General features: G+C 37.3%; 1 protein-coding gene across 6 annotated transcripts in view; it reads left to right on the forward strand.

Annotated features, from left to right (window-relative positions):
- Nucleotides 1-16,604, forward strand: part of MYO1B (myosin IB) — a 113,004-nt gene extending 96,400 nt beyond the window's left edge. For 4 of the 6 annotated variants that reach the window (XM_027678133.1, XM_027678134.1, XM_027678132.1 and 1 more), the window contains 8 exons: nucleotides 559-645; nucleotides 3,794-3,868; nucleotides 4,271-4,405; nucleotides 5,251-5,357; nucleotides 8,216-8,348; nucleotides 9,921-10,073; nucleotides 10,957-11,084; nucleotides 13,645-16,604. In XM_027678133.1, the coding sequence (XP_027533934.1) occupies nucleotides 559-645; nucleotides 3,794-3,868; nucleotides 4,271-4,405; nucleotides 5,251-5,357; nucleotides 8,216-8,348; nucleotides 9,921-10,073; nucleotides 10,957-11,084; nucleotides 13,645-13,768 (942 nt within the window). In that variant the 3' untranslated portion in view covers nucleotides 13,769-16,604. The remainder of the gene's footprint in view (nucleotides 1-558; nucleotides 646-3,793; nucleotides 3,869-4,270; nucleotides 4,406-5,250; nucleotides 5,358-8,215; nucleotides 8,349-9,920; nucleotides 10,074-10,956; nucleotides 11,085-13,644) is intronic. The other 2 variants (XM_027678136.1, XM_027678137.1) reach the window with 1 other exon arrangement.
- Nucleotides 16,605-20,196: the final 3,592 nt, after the last annotated feature.

The following is a 20,196-nucleotide window of genomic DNA, read 5'->3' on the forward strand; positions in this document are numbered from 1 at the left end:
ATTTACCAGGCTGGAGGAATTTTTTTTTAAATACATAAAGGTCAAAATAAAAAATAACCTCCAGAATAAAAGCTCTCATTACAATGCTGGAAAGTCATCATGACATACGTGGTTTCAGAGCTGATTCTGTTCTGCCCAGGCACTTGCCAGTGAAAGAAGTGACTAGGTAGTGAGATTTTGGTAAGTCTTGATTTGCATACGCATCATTTTGATCATGAAACTGCAGGCAAAGCTCTCCTATTAGAATCAAGTTACGGGATTCTTACCACTGACTGGGAGCTGTGCACGGAAGAGGAGGAGGGGAATGCTGATAGTGATAGGTCAGACAAAATTCTTACCTGTACATGCCACTTAAACAGCAGTGGAAGCTTTTTTGACCTTCTGTGTGGCTTCACACCGATTCACGCTGACACCTTGGGTGTTAAAGGTTGAATGCTGTTCTTCCATCTTTTTATCCCTTGGTTGTAAGTTGGCTGTTTTGTTTGGGAGAGGCCGTTTCCTGGTTGATGTGCTACCTGCATCGGGCTGTCTCTTTTGTTCACTATCTAAACCTTTTAGGCTCGAAGGGAATTGAAACGCTTGAAGGAGGAGGCTAGGCGTAAGCATGCTGTTGCAGTCATTTGGGCTTACTGGCTTGGACTGAAGGTACTTTCTCAAACACTCCCATCTGTCAACATGAACTCAATAAAGCGTGGCATCTTACTAACTCAAGCACTTGTGTGGGCTCATGAGTAGGGATATTTTTTTACCGAGAATTCCATTGTTTAATTTTGTCATGGACTTTGCTGAAAAATTCATAAGCTGAAAATACCTCATTTACAGCAGCATTTAGGCATCAGGTGTTTTTTGTCATATCAGGAATTGCAGTTTTCAAGTGAAAGACAAATGTCAGATTAAAGGACTCTATTATGATTGTTGACTTAAGAACCTGACCTACATTGGCAAAGGTCCTATCTGTAAAGATTACAAGGATGTATTTTCTTATTGTGACCTCTGCTTGCTTGAATGGGAAGTGGGGTGGAGATGTCTGACTCTCACTGCTGCTCACATTAGACCCCTGACCCCAGTGTTGAGGGCACAGTGTAAAGCTAATGAAAGGTCCTGTTGCATCCAGCAGCCTTTTTAGGGTGTGGCATTGCATGCAGCTACCTATACCTTGTGACAGCCATGAATTCCCAGAAAAATTGAGATGTACAAAAGTCTTCTGTTTTCCACCCCTTGCTTTCAAGGACTGGTTGGCAAAAGAAAACACATCCGTAATCTGGAAAAATGTAGTTCTGCTCTGTAAATAGACTATGAAAATGGCATCTTGAGAGGTTTCAGGTCTGTGCCCAAATGATTTACATAACACAGTTTTACAGATGCAGTCCTGAAGAGCTGCGGAAATCTGAATCAGTTTTGTTTGGCTGGGAGTGCCTTCTGCTAATAGGGATATTGTAGACTACAGAAATATAAAAGGAACAATTTATGTGGTAATACAGAGTAAAGTTCATGTCTTATGTTCTTATATTCATCCGAACAATGATGAAATGGGAAAAATAGTTAGAAAACATAAAATTGTATATAATGCATGTTAATTTGTATTAAAAAAAAAAGGGCATTACAATACATACGTGGAAACCAGAGCTGCAAAATACAAAGGAGCCATTTTAAGAAGTCATTCTGCAGATCAGAATCACACTTTCACACTTCAGGTACTACTGCCAAAGTGGGTCTGTTTTTATGATTTTAAAACAAGAATATGTCCCTCCTGAGAACTCAGAGGCCGTTTTATATCAAACAGCAACATTTAAATGAAAGCTGATGAATGCAAAACATTTACAGAGCATTACAGCAGGAATATGTTTCTGCCTGTCTGTGGTGTGGTTTTCAGTGTATTTGTTAAATCATATAAGTGGCATTTCCAATTTCTATCTCACCTGAAATACGCAGATTTTTCTGAATACAACCATAGTCTGTCATTCCAATACATCACTGTTAGCACAAGTAATTTGATGGCAAAGTATTTTCACCCATGACATATAAAGCTGAAGATTTAAAGCTGATACAAATGATCGAGATTAAACCATTAATTGTTGAGGATATTATTGGTTTGTTGGTTTTTGTTTTTAATTGTATGATAAGTAGATTTTAATAGCATTTGTGGTAGTTTGCAGATTTAGGCTTTTCTTGAGCAGCTTGCATTTCTCAGTGCTTGCTTTGCAGCTTCCTTGCAGCACCAATAGGATGTGTGGGTGTATATTAGTCCCTTTGTTCCAAATTAATTTGCACACCTCGCAGCTTACAAAGAATAATATAAAGCAAGATCATTAAAGAGAGACTCTGAAAACATGGTGAGATTTGGAATGATTGTGGTTGGAGTGGCTTTGAGTGTGTTAATTTCCATCCCTGAATAAATAATAAAGTATGTACACTAATTACAGAGAACTAAACCTGGCAGAAAATGAGTGAATAAGAACTCTAATAATTTTTCTTAAAAAGAAAGGAGGAAAAAGTTCTGTGCTGAATTTGCATAGAACGATGACAGCTGAATGCTGCCAGTTTTGTTGATGCACCTTAATGCATAATCAAGCAAAACCTGTTTACCTGGGGGGTGTTTTTAATCCAAAAATGGTGACAGATTCTTGCTTTCCAAATGCTGGCTTATTTTAAAATGCATGACAGTCATCATGGGGTGGAAGGGGTGCCAGGGTAAGCCAAGGAAATTGTTTTTCTATAAGTTGATGTGGGGTTTTATTCTATGAGTTTCTCTTTATTTTCTGGTTACAGAGAATCCAGCAACACACAGTGAGTTAGCTAAACCCACTAAATTTTGCTGTGGGGTGAATTATGCAAAACCACAATGTTTTCCCTGGGTTTTGCCCAAAACTCGTAATAGGTGTGTTGCAGGCTGTGCCAAACTATGAAAAAAAGAGTTGGGGGAGTTTTCAGTTGACTTGATGTGAACCTGGGCGTCACATAAAACTGCAAACCCGTCAGCCTCTCTCAAATTGCCTTTTCTGAATTTTGATTTGTGCTAATCAGCACTGATAGAAATACTAGGGGCAAAACAAGTACTCTGAAGCCTGCATTTCCAAGCATGTACTAAAAATTGGTATCACCTGCAAAAATTATTCTCACTGATCACTTTTTCGATTATTTTTTTTAAATAAATTTTAGGAGCAAATATCAAGCTTGCTGACATTAAGCAACCTTTGTGTTGATTCTCTGCTCTTATCAAGCACCAAAATCTTATTTTTGTTTTGGAATGAAGACTGCTTGTGTGAAAAGAACTTTTTTAATGCAGAAGTCTGCTCTGAAAAAAAAAATCCCTTTTTTATTTTAGAAAAGTCTGTGTATTAAGAATCTGAAAGGAGAAAAATAAGAAAAGTTCACCAATTAACTCTGTAATTAACATCAAATCAGCATCACTTCGGACACAAGAAAATTATATCACTGAATGTACCTCACTTTTTTCAGTCCAACTTTATGCAAAAGTCTGTTGAAAATCGATTAATATTGTGAATTCAACAATATTTGAATCACATGCCTTTTTAGAGGGAAGTATTTCAGATTCCTTGTTAAATTTGCAAATGACTGAACTCAGGTCAGCTGAGGTATCTTTCAGACTTCTTGGTCCATGGTCTGTTTCATACATTTTAAGTGTACCCAGGTAATGTTCCTATTTCTGAGAACCTTTTGCATGTATTTATTGCTTGTTTTAGTATTTTCTGCCATATACCTTTATAAAAGAGTACCTGTGCAAACAAATCCATTCTTTGTATTCACTTTGAGGGTTTGTTTAACTTTCCAGGTCCGTAGAGAGTACAGGAAATTCTTCAGAGCCAATGCTGGAAGAAAAATTTATGAATTTACCCTTCAGAGACTTGTATGTATATATCCATACAAAGCACATGTACATTTTCTGTGGTTTTTTTGTTTTCTATCAAATGTAACAGCTGTGTTATGGCCTTGATAGTCTTTGTAAGGAAATGTCCAAGCTAAGCATATGGAAAACTGACAAGTTAATATTCTGACATTGTAAAGAAAGGATAGTGATAGTATTGTAGGTGTAAGAATGGTGCTAAGTATTTGCCATACTTCTATGATATCTAAATCTGCATTTCTCAATATACCTGGCTTTTTAAATCCCTATTCAGGTTTATGAGAGCTGAGAGTTGCAGTTTGGTAACTGTGCTTTTAAATCACAGAGCATCTGCTTTTCTTTGTATATTTCAATAACCTTGATATTTGAACATTAATAAAACATCTTGCTTCAATTTTATCACAGATGCAAAAATACTTCCTGGAAATGAAGAAAAAGATGCCTTCTTTATCACCAATAGATAAAAACTGGCCAGCGAGGCCTTACCTTTTCTTGGATTCAACTCACAAAGAACTAAAGAGGATTTTCCATTTGTGGAGGGTAGGACACATTCTGATCCAGTCTGTACAGAACTTCTTCACGTGATTTTCAACAGTTCACGAAGGGCCTATTTTTAGGATGTATTTCCTTCCATTCCAGCCAGGATAATTTTATTCCTTTGGAAGACGTATGGTTTTCGATCATTATCTTTGGCCTGAAATGGATATAACTATCCTGGATATAACTTTCTGGGGCTGGGGAGAGAGGTTTGCTTCCTGCCATCAGCTTTTACGTTCACAGTAAAGCAGTATGTCTGTTGTCTGTTAATTAATAGCTTGTAATACTTGTGTCCATGGCTAGGATTGGGACTAGCTCTTAGACCAATGTTGGAAGTACTGGGTGGAATTTTTTACTTATGAGCTGTGGTTAGCTGAAATTTGTTTTGGATCTTTGGATGGAGAGAATGGTGAGATCTCTACAAGCGCTGATGGGACGTTTTACTGACCTTGAGGGGTATGTTTTCTGTGAATTGTCAAGGAACAGTTTTTCTTTCTGAGCCTGCAAAATTCATCCTCTCAGCTGTGTTTTTTTTTCTTTCTCTCCGTCCATATAAACTTCCACAATTGTGGAACCGTCTTCCAATGACTTGTATGTGATAGATTAAGCTCATGTTCAAGTGCAACGTGCTTGCACAAGATCTTTTATATATTAGTTTTGGTGTAATTCAAAAGCACCTAGAATGGATCTAGAGGAGAAAAACACCTCTGCTGTTTGTTACAGTGGCAATGTAGGATGGAGCCGAGTCACTTCAGAAGCGTACAAAGAATGTGCATCTTGCGCAATGTGGTGCTGTTGTGATTGGGAAAGATAATTTTATGGTTTGTTTAATATATCCTGTTTTGTAGTGTAAAAAGTACAGAGATCAGTTCACAGATCAGCAGAAGCTTATATATGAAGAGAAACTGGAAGCAAGTGAACTTTTCAAGGACAAGAAGGCTTTATATCCAGCCAGGTAATGACTGGTTCTGCTGCTTTTAGTGTGCAATAAATTCTATGTCCTTATATAGATTTAGGAAACTAAGCAAGATTTTGCTTTTTATCTTAAGCAGAAAAGTGCATTTTCCTTGTTTGACAGTGTCCCTCCATCATTTTACTTTACAGTCCTGAAAATTGACCTCAGTTTGCTTCTTAGATGTTGTTGCAGCCCACTAATCCTGTGGTACCAAGCACTTATGTCCACAATCCATGATGATTTGTTGTTCTAACTCCCCATGACCTGTTCACATCGTAAAAGTTTGAAGAGCTTGCAGAAGGGAATAACTCCCACCCTTTCCCCTAGTTTCCATCACACTCTTTCCTGCAACCAATAAAGGCAGAGCGAGCTCAAAGGCTGTGACTGTGTCACTCCAGGGAGCTCTCCTGTGTTCAAACTTGGTACATTCACCATAATGCTCTAAGGTGAAGACTAGGTAATGTAATGAGCTACATACATTAAAGCATGTTTTTGAAAGGATACTTTAAAAAAAAAAACTATTTCCATTTTAGAGTCTTTTTTTTTCTTTAATAATGAGAAATCTCTGCAAATACATTTTTTGGTTTCTCAGATGACTGAGTTATTAAAAACTGACAAATTCTTGTCATTGCTATCTACAGAGCTAGCATTGCTCAAGAAAGTGCAGTAGTATCTGATTTTATTTAAGGAATACAGGTTTTTATGTACACAGTGAAGCTGACAAAAGCGAGATCTGATGTCCTTGAAATAAGTTGATTTACACTTTTGAGTGAATATGAGCTTAGAAATTGTGTTTTTCTTGGAAACAAAGGTCTTGTCCATCTCAGGAGAGTTCTCTCTTAGAAGCCATAGTTTGAACTGAGTAGGAATAAGGTACTATAGAGTGAAAAGCAAGATTCAGCAGAGGAACAGGAATCTGATGAGAGCAGTTCCATGTGTGGACAAGCTCTGCTTGGTTTTTTGTGTGTTTTATTGGTTTTGGTTTGTGTAATTTTTTTTATTGAGCCATTTCCCTTTTTCCTATAATAGGCTCAGTATATGTTTCTGTTTTGTTTCTCTTTTTCTCTTCAGTAGATCACTTGTTTAATGACTGTATAGGCTAGATTGTGGTTTGCTCCTTGTTTGCTTTGGGATGCCTTTTAATGCTGCTGGGAAGAGAGAAAGGTGATGCCTTTGGACTTTTCTAGGAGGAAGCAGGGTTTTTTTTGCTTTTAGTCAGTCTGCATCTGATTGGTGTAGAGCTCTTTGGGAAGGAAGAAATTCTATTTATATCCCTAGTTTGTCACTTTTTACACCAACACTGAAGAGTGAAATATTATAAAGCAGTGTATATATATATATATATATATATATCTGAATTATTTTCATCCAAGACATTCTTAAGTGGCATATGTGATAGAGAGTAACTGTTGATTCATTTCAGTTTTAGCTTGTAAGTTGTCATCATTTGGTTAGGGACAAAGTCCACGGGGAATGTACTGTTTTGGTGACTGTGGTTTCATAATGCTCATTTATAAAACAACAACAAAAAAGCCCCCAAAGCTCCAACATGATAGAAACTTGGAATGCCTTCCTCACCCTGCACTCATTTACAATTATGTCCATCTCTTTTTGTCTGGTATTCAGAGCTGATTAGCTCCTACTGTTGTTTTGTTGGTTTTTTGGGGGTTGATTTTTTTTTTTTAATTGGCCTAAGGGTAGAGGAAATTACTGCATAAACTTTCTGGTTAGTTAATATGATAATGATTCATAGGATGACACTCATTTTCTGTGTATAATATAATTATTTAAGAACAGAGAAGAACTTTCTGTGAATGCTAAAATTCCAGTACCTTTCCTTTTCTCTCCCATCTATCTCCCTGTGTGCCAGAGATGCAATTGCAAAGGCAGTGCTGTTCCACATAATATATTCGTTTCTCTTGGGCTCTAGTCTTGGCAAAGCTTTGCATTAGTACTTCGACTGTAATTTAATCAAAGTGATTAGTTAAATTGACTTGCTAACAAAGCAAGCAGTGACTCTATCCACCAATTCTTAACCTATAGTGAAGCCCTTACTTTAACACCCTGAGGTGGATAAAGATGGGGGGATATGCAGGCACAGCAGGTCTTGACAAAGAGCTGCTACCTGTTTTACAAACAACAGCGGATCTTGAAGGTAAGTTCATGTCCTTCACTCAAGTCTGCTTGTCAGTATTAATACTGTGTCAATCCTACTGAGGTTTCATTTTCCATTTTCACAGAGACTGTTACTGGGAGATTTTAAATCACAATTGCTTGCATGTGCAAGGATGTACTTGTGTCTGATATCCATAGCAATTTGGCTCATTTAATTGGAAAATGTTTCCAGAGCAAGGAAAAAACCATCCTCTTCTGTCTTTGGTGATAACTTTCTCTTTATTCACCATCACTGGGCTGTTAATGTATATAAGACTCTGTGTCTAATACACCTACCATTTCTTACCCCTCCTCCTTTCTACTTTCCCCTGGGATAATATGCTGGGAGATACATCCACATTACTTTGTGGCAATTCCCATGTTGTTTTCTGCTGACACTCTGTGCCTGCATGGCACAGATTAATGCCAACACCAGAGTGAACAGATGGAAAAGGCAGACATTGTCAGTAGAGGTTTCTGGTTTCTTAAGAGTATTCTCTCACTAAAAATGAAGCAGTGAGTGACTTTCCCTGGGAGAGGTTGTGTCGAAGTCTAGGGAAGCTTCTGGCAGTGTACAATCATTGAAAATGGTATTTGGTGCATCTCCTGGCTCTATGAAGCCTGTGATGTTGTCAGGAGGTTTGCATCTTCCCTGAGGTGTTAACATGTCTAACTCATGTCTCCTTTGTCCTTCTGTTGGGCAGTGTTGGACAGCCCTTCCAAGGGGCTTACTTGGAGATCAGTGAGAACCCCAAGTACAAAAAACTTAAAGATGCCGTGGATGAAAAGATCATTATTGCAGAAGTTGTGAATAAGATCAATAGAGCCAATGGGAAGGTAATAAAATGGAATTGCTTTTTCCAGAAGGGTAGATAATTTTTGTTATAAATACATTGAGAGGGAGACTTCATTTCTGTCATGTAATAGTCTAAGGATTTTTTTTAAATACCTATTTTTAAGGGCAAGACTGGAAATGCTGGATTTCTGTAGATTGGTGATTTTAAACATCTGTTTTAAATTTGCATAAAGATTACTAAAATCTTGTTTAGGTTTGCAGTTTTCAGTGATTTTTTTTTTCAAACAAAAATGGTATATCTCATCAACTGACAAGAGACTGTATTGTATCACAACTAAATGCGGTCTCTGTACACAACTAAGATCTTCTGTTTGCCAGTTGAAGTAAATAAACATTTCGAGAATATTATTCTTGTTCAAGTATTTAAAAAACTTAACCTTTCGAAGTCCACACTGTCACTCAAGCTACTGATTATCACATTTTATTATCTCTTAAAATTATGAGTGGCATACTCTGCTGGCTTTGCCTATCTTCTGATTGAAATCAAGAGCTCTTTGGAATGCAGAGGCAAGTTTCTTGTATCATTTGAATAAAGTTGTTAAATATGGTGGGTACTTTTTTATTCTGCCAACACAGAATTCATTTTGCATTTAAATTATACTTATTAAAACAGGAAGTATTATTCTACTCTAGTAAATTTAATTGCTTTCACTCTATCTGTCTAAATATTAGAAGCAGTAGATCTCAGCTTTTCAGATGTAGATGTCATGTATGCATTTGCAGGAGTGAAATTAGGTTGCCTGTTGTTGATGCCAAGTTAATTTTCCAGTTTAGAAGAAACTAATTAAATGAAAACAGTATCTTTCCTGTACTTGCATAGGCTACAGCTCTCAAGATTAAAAAAAAAAAAAAAAAAATTAATGAGCTATGGTTCTATGTGCTTAAGGGAGCTACGTCTTCATTATAATCCACATTTTATTATGTAAAATTTTACAGGAAAAGAAGCTGTATGTAGACTAGGTTCTCATTTTTCTTTCTTACTGCAACAAATTTAAGAACGCACATTTCATGCTTTAAAAATATTTGTCATTTGAAAATATGAATGCTTTTCCTCCTAAAGAGTTATTCCAATAGATAAAGGGAGGACAAAACAGAACACTGAAAATACCCGTGTGATTTGTGTTGTTCTGCAACATAGTTTTGGTGAATAATGGTCAATATTGAGGCTTAGTCCTGCATTAGCTATCACTGAAAAAGTGTGTTGGTTTTCCTGGAGATTGACAGAGCATGAGAAATGAGGTTATCCTGATTTGCATAGTTTCAGAGTTTTACTTTCTGAATTTTATAACTGTAAGCTAGTAATTAGAGGAACTGTTTATACCTAAGCATATGTGCCAAAATGAGCTAAGCTTCTCAATCTATAATTAGACACATAAATAAATATGACCTGATTTTAACTGATCTGCAGCTTTTACTGAACATCAAATGTTCATGTTTGCTAATGTGGGCCAAGCTTTTTAACTCTATGAACTCCTTGGGGCCTTAGTAGGTGCTCAGTGAAGACCAGTTCTCTCTTCGTGCAGATAATGATTTGCATTTTTGCATTTTCACAGGCTACATCCAGGATTTTCTTATTAACCAAAAATAACGTTCTTCTTGCGGATCAAAAAAATGGAACTATCAAGTCAGAGGTTCCACTGGGAGATGTTACCAAAGTGTCCATGAGCTCCCAGAATGATGGTTTCTTTGCAGTGCACCTCAAGGAGGTTGGTTACAACTTCATAGCACAATAATATGACCATTTTATATGCAGTGATGTAAAACCCGTTTGTTAATTATCTTGTAGCACTAAATCATAGTGGTTAGCCTGTAGGTTTAGAAGTTTATTGAACTTTGTCATATCTGCAAAAACTTTGGTTTAAAACTGTTCAAACCAAATGGGAACAGTTATTACATTATGAACAATTTTTTACTCGTGAAAATCAGACTTCATATTTCACTGTAGCCTCTTCAGGATCAGAGTTTTCCATTTGTAATATGGTTCAGGTGCCTTGTAGCAGTGCTTTCCTTACATATACTGGTAGAATATTTCTCTCTTCTTTATGGGATGCCAAGAAATCCTCGTTAAGGCACAGTTAATTTGGTTACTGGGTTCTAAAGAGCTTAGTTCAGTGCTATATTTGCTTCACTGCGCTGTCAGCACTGCTCTGCTAAAATCATTAAGTTGGCATTTATATTTTAGCTTAAATGGATTTGAAGACTGTTATATACAGTGTCTTTTCATACTCACCGCCTTCATCCTCATACTGGTGTTGGTAATTTGTTTCTGTTCATTTCTGCAAATACTGGAAGCTTGCTGTGATGTATTCAGGAGGTGGACATGGAAACACTAGAGTTTTGTAGGACAAATGAAGGTGACCCTCCTTTAGTGTCAAAAGGGATTTTTTTTTTAACCTTTCTCAACTGGTTTATAATGAATTGCATTTTGATTCTATACACTGCACTGCATTCCCTATTTAACTTACAAGACAAAAGATTGTTGTTTCATTGAACTGGGAAGAGAAGACTCTTTGTAAAACCTCTTGATTGCCTGGGATTTAGTCATATTCCAGGTTTTGGTAGTCCTAACTAGTTTCCTTCCTGTTTCAGGGTTCAGAAGCAGCTACTAAAGGAGATTTCCTGCTCAGCAGCGATCACCTTATTGAAATGGCCACTAAACTTTACCGCACTACTCTCAGCCAAACCAAACAGAAGCTCAACATCGAGATATCTGATGAGTATGTTTCTTGTTTGCTTAAAAGTGGATTTGCTTCAATGCAACATGCTAAGAAGTCAAGTGTCTAATGTTAGAATAACAAAACACTGTTGTGTAGCTAATACTTCTTTTCTCTTGACAGAATACTTGTAAAGAAGGATCAAACTTTCAATGTGTGCTCATTTCTAGTATTCATTTTGTCTCTTATTTCCTGGAAAGTCATTAGAGAAAATGTGCATTTCCCAAAGTTTCAAATAGGCTTGTGAAACAGAATTGCTGCTGTAGAAATAATTAAGAGATACTACATTTGAGAGAACTGTTTTGTATGTGAGTGAACAGTTCACAAATTCCTATGAGATTTATAGATTAGAGTGGACACTAGGTGCCAGGTTCTACTGAAAACAATCAAAACAGAATGCAAAGCTCCTCCCCAACTCAATGATGGCACTAGTAATATAGGTTTTTAAAGCTCTCCCTTCTCTTTTTTGAAGGTGAAAAACATATTCTTAAAATTCCTTCTGATGGTGTTTGAACCACCTATTGTTGTTTGGGGCTTTCTAGTTGCTAAAAAGCTTTCTTTGATAAAAAAGTTTGCATCTCAAATTAGTATTTTTTTCTACTTGGTACAGTTTCATATTTTGGCCTCAAGTAAGGACTGCACTTGCAGTGTTTATAGCCATGGAATAAAAGTGTTTGTGTATGTGTGTGAACTCCTAAAGCTTGCTGAGTAAGAGTCCCTCACTTAGTCCACCATTGTCGTGCACTCCATTTGTTCTGTGGAAGGACCTCTCTTTTCAATAGTGTTGATTTGGTAGGTTTATTCATTTTGAATACAGAAGAAAATTTGGAACCCTCTAACAATAGTGAAGTAAAATTCCTGTAGGCAAAAACTGAATCTTTTATTTGGCTGCACCGCACTAGAGTCATGGTAGTGAGTACAGTTGGTATCTGTTCAGATTTAAGGATTTATTTAAAGGCTAATTTTGCTCTTTCCTTGAAAATAACATCTGCCATTTTCCTTTGTTCTTTGTTGCCAGATGTAATTTAATTTGCTCAAGGGTGTGTGTTTTTAGTCTCTAAAAGAGTGTGGCTATCCCCAATAAGTTTCTAGTTTAATGATGGCTACAAAGGAATAAACTACTAAAACAAAGTTTAAGCATGCATTACACTAGTCTGGACTTCCTGCCTGCCTTAGGTCTGGAAAACAGCCTGCTTCCTGGGAGCCTTGCTTTTTGGGATGTGTTTTTGTTTCTTGTCTTGCAGATTAAAAACATTCAAGTGCGTATTGCTTGTATTGAGTATATCCAGACTAAATAATTTTAAGCTGTTTGATGGTGAAGCAGAACTCTCTTCTCCATGCAAGAGAACGTTTAGATACAAGCACAGCTAGAGACTGAGAAGAAAACGTGCCCTTATTTTGGCTACGCTACACTACTTTTTGGGAAGGGACCTGATATAAGCAAAAATACTGTTGGTGAAGGGGCGTGTTTAGTAAGAGACACACCGTTTGTATAATATTGGAACAGTGGGTCTAGGAAAATGCAGTGCTGGGGATGCGATGCTGGCTGTGAGGCCTGCTCGTGTTTTCCGGATGCCTGCCTGCATGGCTGGGAGCACTGAACAAGTCCTGAGTGTCTGGACTGTGCAGCAGGAAAGCGGGACCGAAGGGCAGCTCAGCACAGCAGAGGCCACTTCCTCCCCTGAGCTCTGCCGTCAGCTTGATTTGTGGTTTCCGGCTGCAGAGCAAATTCTTTGAAGTTTTTGGCCTCCGCTGGAGGACTTTTTAAGGATGCTAAAAGGGAAAATCGGCTGTATTACAAGGGACTTTTTAGGTCAGCAACCACTGCATGTGAGCCAAAAGGCAGCACTGCCCTGTTTATTGCTTTTAATCTCACTACTCAGATCAGTGAGAGGTTTGAGGCTCCACAGAAGCCTGTTGGGGGTGGGTTTTTTCAAGGCAATTCTCCACATTCAGTGAAATTTCCCTTCCAGTAAAAAGTGAAGAGTCAAAACCAGATTAATTTACTGCAGAAAATGTCTAAATTTGGAAATTGCTGGGAAGGAAGTGAATTCTCCCAGTTGGCGAGCAGGGGGGCTATAAAGGCTAACTAAGGATTAGACATATGAGAGCTGCTAAAATACCAGATGTAGTAAATTAAGCATAAACCAGAAGAATAGCGCTCCTGATGTTGCTATAGAAGTATTTAGCTTCCTTCCATGGAAACAGAAGTTCCTTTGGCCGACAGTGAAGCAATTGGAAATAGTCATTGCTGCATTTCTGGTACATTAGAAATTCTGTTTTAAACTGCTTTTTTTTCTAAAGGAATAGCATAGTAACTGTTATAAAAAGTCCACAGTTATAGGCAAAAGGCAATAATTATTAGATACTACCTGAAGGAGATTCGAGATTCGTAACCTATATATTTTTTTTATTATTCCCCAACTCTTTATTATTAATACAGAGCTAAAAATTACATTCTTTGGAGTTATGCTTGGAACCAACAGGAAGAGACTTCTGCTCTTCATATGTGGGGGGTTTTTTTCCCACCTTTAACTAAACTTTGTATTATTCCCTCTCCCAGGTTTCTGGTCCAGTTCAAACAAGACAAAGTGTGTGTGAAGTTCATACAAGGCAGCCAGAAAAACGGCAACATCCCAACTTGCAAGCGAAAAAACAATCGGCTTCTTGAAGTGGCTGTCCCTTAACTGCAGCTGGTGACTCTCCTTTCATGGACTTGTTTCTTTGTAATAGTGCAATTTTAGTTGTTTGGTTTTGCTATTTTCATCCCTTTCTGGAGCTGTTGATGGCTAATAGCTTTAGAAACCCTTGGCAAAACATTTGATCAATCGACTTTTCAATATTCTTGTTCATGTTTTAACCCTCAAAATGCAGATTTTTATCCGGTGAGGCATTTTTACCAGCTGGCACATATCTGTCATACACGAATCATTCTCTTTGTTTAGCGGTCATATTTTAGTGCAGCATATCATAAACCCACATATTAATGATAAATTACTCATATTCCTTAGTCTACAGATCCGCTTAACAGGAACATGGCCTTGATGCTTGATGGCCACCTGTGCCCAGTGTCTTTTTATACTGACCTGTTCAGGTGTTCTGACAGGCTCCTCACTTCCCACTGCTGTGGAAACCGGCAGAACAGAGGCTGATACGATGACTCCTGTAGCTCACACTAGGACCTATGTAACTCAACCTTTTCATCAGTGCAGCACAGAAACATCTAATTCTGCAAAACAGAAGGAATATGTGATTATACAAACTGCTATATGCATAATTTTGTAGTAAAAAACGCAGAAATTTTGAAACAGCATTTTAATTAGGTCAGATGTTTATAACGACTTTTGAAGTAGAAATAAGCAAAATTTAAGAAGCGCTTTTTTTTCCTTCACAAAAGCTATACAGTTCAAGGCATAGTTTCTGTTCTGCTTTTTTTCTTTTAAATTATCAGTTAAGATTAGAGCCTGAAAAATGCATAACACAAGTAAATGCTAGTTATTTAAACAGTTAGTTATCAAGTGAAAGGTTTGAGCCTTTCTTTTAAATATTGGCATGTACAATGTGCAATAAAACATACGTGACATTTTGTGAAAATTATTTATAATACACTTTTGTGTGGAAGAGAGAGAATTGGTGCAGACTGCATAGACAGTGTAGGGATTAAAATAGATCTGTATTGTTAATTTGCAGTTTTTAGAGTGTACACTACAGTTGTCAATTTGGGAAGAATACTTTAAAAAAATCCTTAATTTGAGGGTCTGTATATAAATAGGTATTATGGTAATAAAACAGTTCTAATTCTGTGCTGTTTGGTACTCCTGTGTTATAACCATATTTTTGTACTCCAAACTATTTTATATAACTTGTGTGCCTGATGTAAATGCGTGCACAGAAAATACAATCAAGAGCCTCATTATCAACCTTCAGTGTAACTGATTGCACTTAATCTTTTATAAGCCAGAAGCATTAGTTGAAATCCTTAAGAGGAGAGATGCTTTTCTAGATAGAAGTAACTACTCAAGTGAAGGGTTTGTTGGATGTGACTGTTTGATTTGTTGATGCAAGGACAGTGGAGGAAGCACATTGTATTTTTGCAGCCTGATATAGAACAGGTTAAGACCCTGGCTATCTGATGTGCAGTGCTGGAAGTCCAAGCATAAATAAAAGAAAGATGAAGAAAAGTTCAGTGTCATTACTCTCCTGATGGTGAAGTGACTCAGTGCTCATGGCCATGAAGGCTCCTCTGGGTAGTTCAATGTTATTGTTTGCTCTCTGCATTAAAACATCATTTATTGCAATAGGTGTTCAAGTGCTAATGGTCATCAGTCTGAAAAATACAACTGGTTTGGGTAATACCACATTCTGCTTTGGGATTAACCAGTTTTGCTATGATTTGGATACAAAACAGTTGTTTTAACTGGTTGCTTTAATGTTTCTGTTAAAAGTCCAAGCATGCGACCTTGAAAGGTGGGAGTAATTCAAAAGCTGTATTTCCCAAACTCTGAGAAAAAGTTGCATCTTCCTTATAATTGAGTTCGAACTCTTCTTCTAATAATTGAGTCAGGTTAATAGTTTAACAAAATTTAAATAATTTTACCTGGTTTGTAATTATAGATGCTTACGAAGGAAATTTTAGAATTGATTTGTAATGCAAAATTGATACTTGAAAGGAATTATTCCATTGCCTTAAGACTACAGCACATAATAATGCAGCATTTAAAACTTCTAAATCCTGTATTAGAATTTCTGCTTGGGAAAGATTGGAGGGTTTATAAAACTGTTCACTGTCTCAAAAACTTTACAGTAAGAACCACAAGGAGCAAATTTTGAAAATTAATACAAAAGTAAGGAAAACAAACATTTGAAATCTGATGTAATCCTGTAGTTGCTTGCAGGTAGGAAATGGGAGAATTTAGATTAAGAACATCTGGATAATTGGCCCATGAAATTAGGGTATTACAGCATAATATTAGGGTATTTGACCCATCCCAGCCAGACCCAGTACACATCCCTTCTATTTTTTTTGATCTTTGATATAGCCATATCTGCAAAAGACTGCAACAAGGACAAATTCCTCACTTTAATTTCTTTTGTTTCCTTTCTTTTTCTGGACCTCTACAATTTTTATCTTGCTTATTACCTGGTACTTTGTGACAATTACCTTTTGACTCTTAATATTTCTCAATGTACAGAGCAAGTTTTGCTGAACATGAATTATTAGATATGCCAGGAGAGCTGTAGTGTCTTGATGTTTAGATTTAAGTATCTAGGATGTCAAAAATAAAAATGCACGGTCACCTAGCTTTTTTTTTCTTTTTTTTTTCCTCTCTTTTCTTTTATAACTGTCTATTCAATGGAGTTGTAAAGAGAAGACTATTCCTCCTATGGTGCTAACCTTACTTTTGCATCCTTTTACTTTGTAAATGCTAACCTTTCATCTCAAATCTGGGCAAGGATCATTATAAAATGAGATTTGTTGCATGATGCTTTCTAGAATCAAATAAAATTCTGTTCCTAGACCTATGCTTTCTCTATTTCTGTATCTTTCTTACTGCAAAAAGAGCAGGTGATTGGGTTTTAGGTTAAATATACACAACAGTGGTGTGTGACTTGGAGAACAAATTTTTATTTTGTTTGTGATTCCTTAAGAGGCAGCATGTCATCCTCAGTGTTCCACAGTAACTTTTTTCAGTCCAGTTCTTTAGTGTAAGTCTTTCCTCGACAAAGTTTTCACTGAAAATTCTTCAAACTCAACTTTTCTGACATTAGGGTTTGGACTGATTCCCTAAGAACAGTATTACAACCAGTTAAATCTGATTTTTAAAAATGGCTTTGTGCACAAATCTATTCCACATTTTGTTTTGTGATCTCTTTCTCTCCTTTTATCCTTAACAATTCTATCCTGATTTATGAATGTTTTTGTTCATCATACAAATTATGGAAGAAAGAAACTAAAATGTAAAATCAGAAAAAGCATCTTCAGTTTTATTTCAGGTTTGTTTTCTTTGCCAAAATGAAAGCCTTTTTCTCTACAGTTCTGAGGAAAAAAAATTAAAGAGAAAAGTTTCCCCAGTCTGCATAAATTTCACTGTTAATTCTTAATCTTTTAGATCCTTAATTTAGAAGAACAACGAATTTTCCATATTCTGTAGGAAATGGTCATGGTTATTTTTAAAAGATTGCACTGTAGTGGGATGGTGATGGGCAGGAGGGAGATGCACATGTCTATGCTGCTTTGGACACTAGAGCTTCCCAACAAACACATGTTTCAAAGACAGAACTAGAGAGGACTATGGGGATCCTGCCAACTTATAACAATACAGAACAGTGTGACTTGAAGGCATCTCTAGCATGACTAACAAATGAGTTTCTGATTCTCCTCCTATCTAGCTTCCATCCTTATTGTAATATTTTGTAGCTTACACGGACATATGACTGTGAGTGGGAGGCACAATTGTTTACCAGTGTTTGTAAAACCCCTCAAAGTGATCAAAATTCTGTGGATACTGCTTTTAATCAAGGAGTTTAAACTAATGGCTAATGTCACTGTCCCACAGCTTTCCAGTTTAAACATAACTAAAGGTTGTTGGCTTGTAGCACAACCTTGCAACCATTCCAGCACAGCAGTTGCTAATTTGCACCTCAGAGCTGCCTGTCTGCAGCTGTGTGATCTGTTCAGTAGTTTCAGGAGACTAAAGTGGGTCAGAGAGAACACCATTCATGTGTCAGTCCCAGTTACACTGGGACTTTCTATGTTATGACTCACTGGAGTGTTTCTTCCTGGAGATAAAGGTAAAGGGAGGTTTAGTACATGGAAAAAAATATCATTGCTTCTGCTGAAACATTTTAAGTCCAAGTGGTTGCTGCTTTAAGTGCAGACTGTACAGACACTGCGAGGAACTGCTGCGTTCTGTCTTGCAGGATAACTCTGCTCAGGGTACTCACTCAGCAGCACTGGATCTCTTGCTTCTTCTACACTTTTGAAGTGGAGTATAGAAAGGTTGGAAGATTGTGGTGAATTTACAGCTGCTGTTAGTAATTGTTGGAGAAATCTGTATTTGCATAGGTTGGGGTGGATTTGCATTGAGCAGTCTCTAAAAATTAGCTGGAATACAAAGAGGGAAAAAGTGCTCCTAGGAATTTGTTGTTTTTAAGGAAACACATCACTATTTTATGTCTGGCGGTGTTTGTCTACAGTGAACCAGTGCTATTTAAAGAATTGGGATTCTGATATCAACTTAATCTCTTTATCAGCTAGAGCCAGTTCTGCTCCTGTTCCCTTCCACCCATAGATGACTTGGGTATTCAGGCTTTAACTCAAAATGGGAGTTAGAGCAGTTCGAGGCCATTGCAGTTAACTTTATTTGTAAGCAATTGATGACATTGAGTCCTAAAAATGTTAGGAAACAGATTGTTTCTCTCCTTTATCCTAAACCTTTAAGGCATTGGCACCTGTCTGTGAACTGACTAGGAAAAATTTTGAAGTACAAAGCACAAAAGGTTTTTTTACATGAATGAAAGGAAAACCTGAAGAATCTGAATCTCTTAATAATTCAACTGATTTCCAAGGCTGCATCCTTCACTTAGCAGTAAGGATCCAAGGTAAGGATCTCTTTGCTATGTAACATTCTACTGTTTATGGTCTCCAATTATTAAAAAAACCCATAAAAACATTCTTCTAGCCAGGAATCTTCTTCCCTGGAAACATGGCAAAGTGCTGGGGATCTGCAGGGAACCCTGTTGTAGGAACCTTTGCCCAGATCCTGAAACATCAAATGCCTTTAGGTTGTTCTCTGAAAGTGGGATATGGTGGTTTTTGCCACAATGATGGTGATCTTTACAGGCCTGGCAATGTCGCCTCTCAACTTTACAAATCCTTTCCCTACCAGTATCTTGATGCTGGGTGGTCTTAGAGATGCCGGGTGACGTTTCCCACTCTGGCTCACATCACGTTCTGATTTCCTCCTGGCTCCATTCCCTCCTGCCTCGGATGTTCCCTGCAGTGATAAAGGGAGGTGTTATGTCTCCAGGGTGCAGCAACAATGTATTCTTTTAGGCTATTTCCTTGCATTATCTACCACTGCATCTTGGCACGTTGGTTTCAGCTGAACATACAGGAAATGTTTTATTTCCCTTCTAACCAAGAGCTGTTTTTAATGAGAGATGCTTTGTGCTGAGTTAACTTGCTGGCTCTATGGTAGTGTTTCCCAAAACTGTGACAAAAAGCAAACCTGAAGATGAAAAGCTGCTGTTGCTATGTGCTGTGTCTCTTCCTGCTAGAAGAGAGATCTGCTCAAAGTGATGTTGTGATGAAGTCTCTGCTGGCTTGGTTCACTGCATGAGGCCTTCAAGGTTGCTGTGCGTGCTTCTTGTAGCCCGAAAAAAATTAATCCATCAGAATATGAAATAGATAGTTTCAAACTGTGATGCCAAAAAGAAGGAACTCATTTTTAACTAATGCAAAGAAGCATTAAATAGCTGTGAATACACTTATGTATCCTTTTGCTTGCCCATATGCTGCTACAGCTATGGAAAGGGACCCTGGTGTAAGTTTAACCATGAAGACTCACGTTGGAGGTGTTCAAAGTTATGGTGATCAAGTTCACCATAAGCTATTGAATATTATTAAAAATTAAGTGTTAAAGTCCAAAAGTTGTGTTTGCAGTGGAAGATCCTAAATGTTGATTTCATCTCAAACTTCTTAATATTATATGGCGATTGTGGCCTTGTCATGGGAGATTCCTGAGTTTTCATGAACTCTTCTGTGGATGATATTTTTTTTTAATCAGCTATTTCTGATAGAGGAAAAAAGTGTTTGTTTTAAACAAACAGCAAAGCTATTGCAACATAAGTGTAGGATTGTTTTCAGCTCACAATCAGCCCTTTACTGGCACAGAGATTGTTCTCCCTAGCCCTTTATTTGAACACTGTCTAGAAAGTGTAGTGTTGTTATGACTTGCTGTCCTGCACATGCTTGGCTCCTGGGATGTGAGATTTGATCTTACCTGGGTGGTTTTCTTCCTTCTGTTGAGGTAGAAGTAGGATTTTTCACAGTGAAACAAACAAAATTACAAGAAAGCAAACTGGATAAGAAAGGGGGTCTGTGAGCCAGATC

This window comes from Neopelma chrysocephalum, unplaced genomic scaffold (genome assembly GCF_003984885.1).
Source record: "Neopelma chrysocephalum unplaced genomic scaffold, ASM398488v2 Primary Assembly neopelma1_44, whole genome shotgun sequence".
Classification (NCBI taxonomy): Eukaryota; Metazoa; Chordata; class Aves; order Passeriformes; family Pipridae; genus Neopelma; species Neopelma chrysocephalum.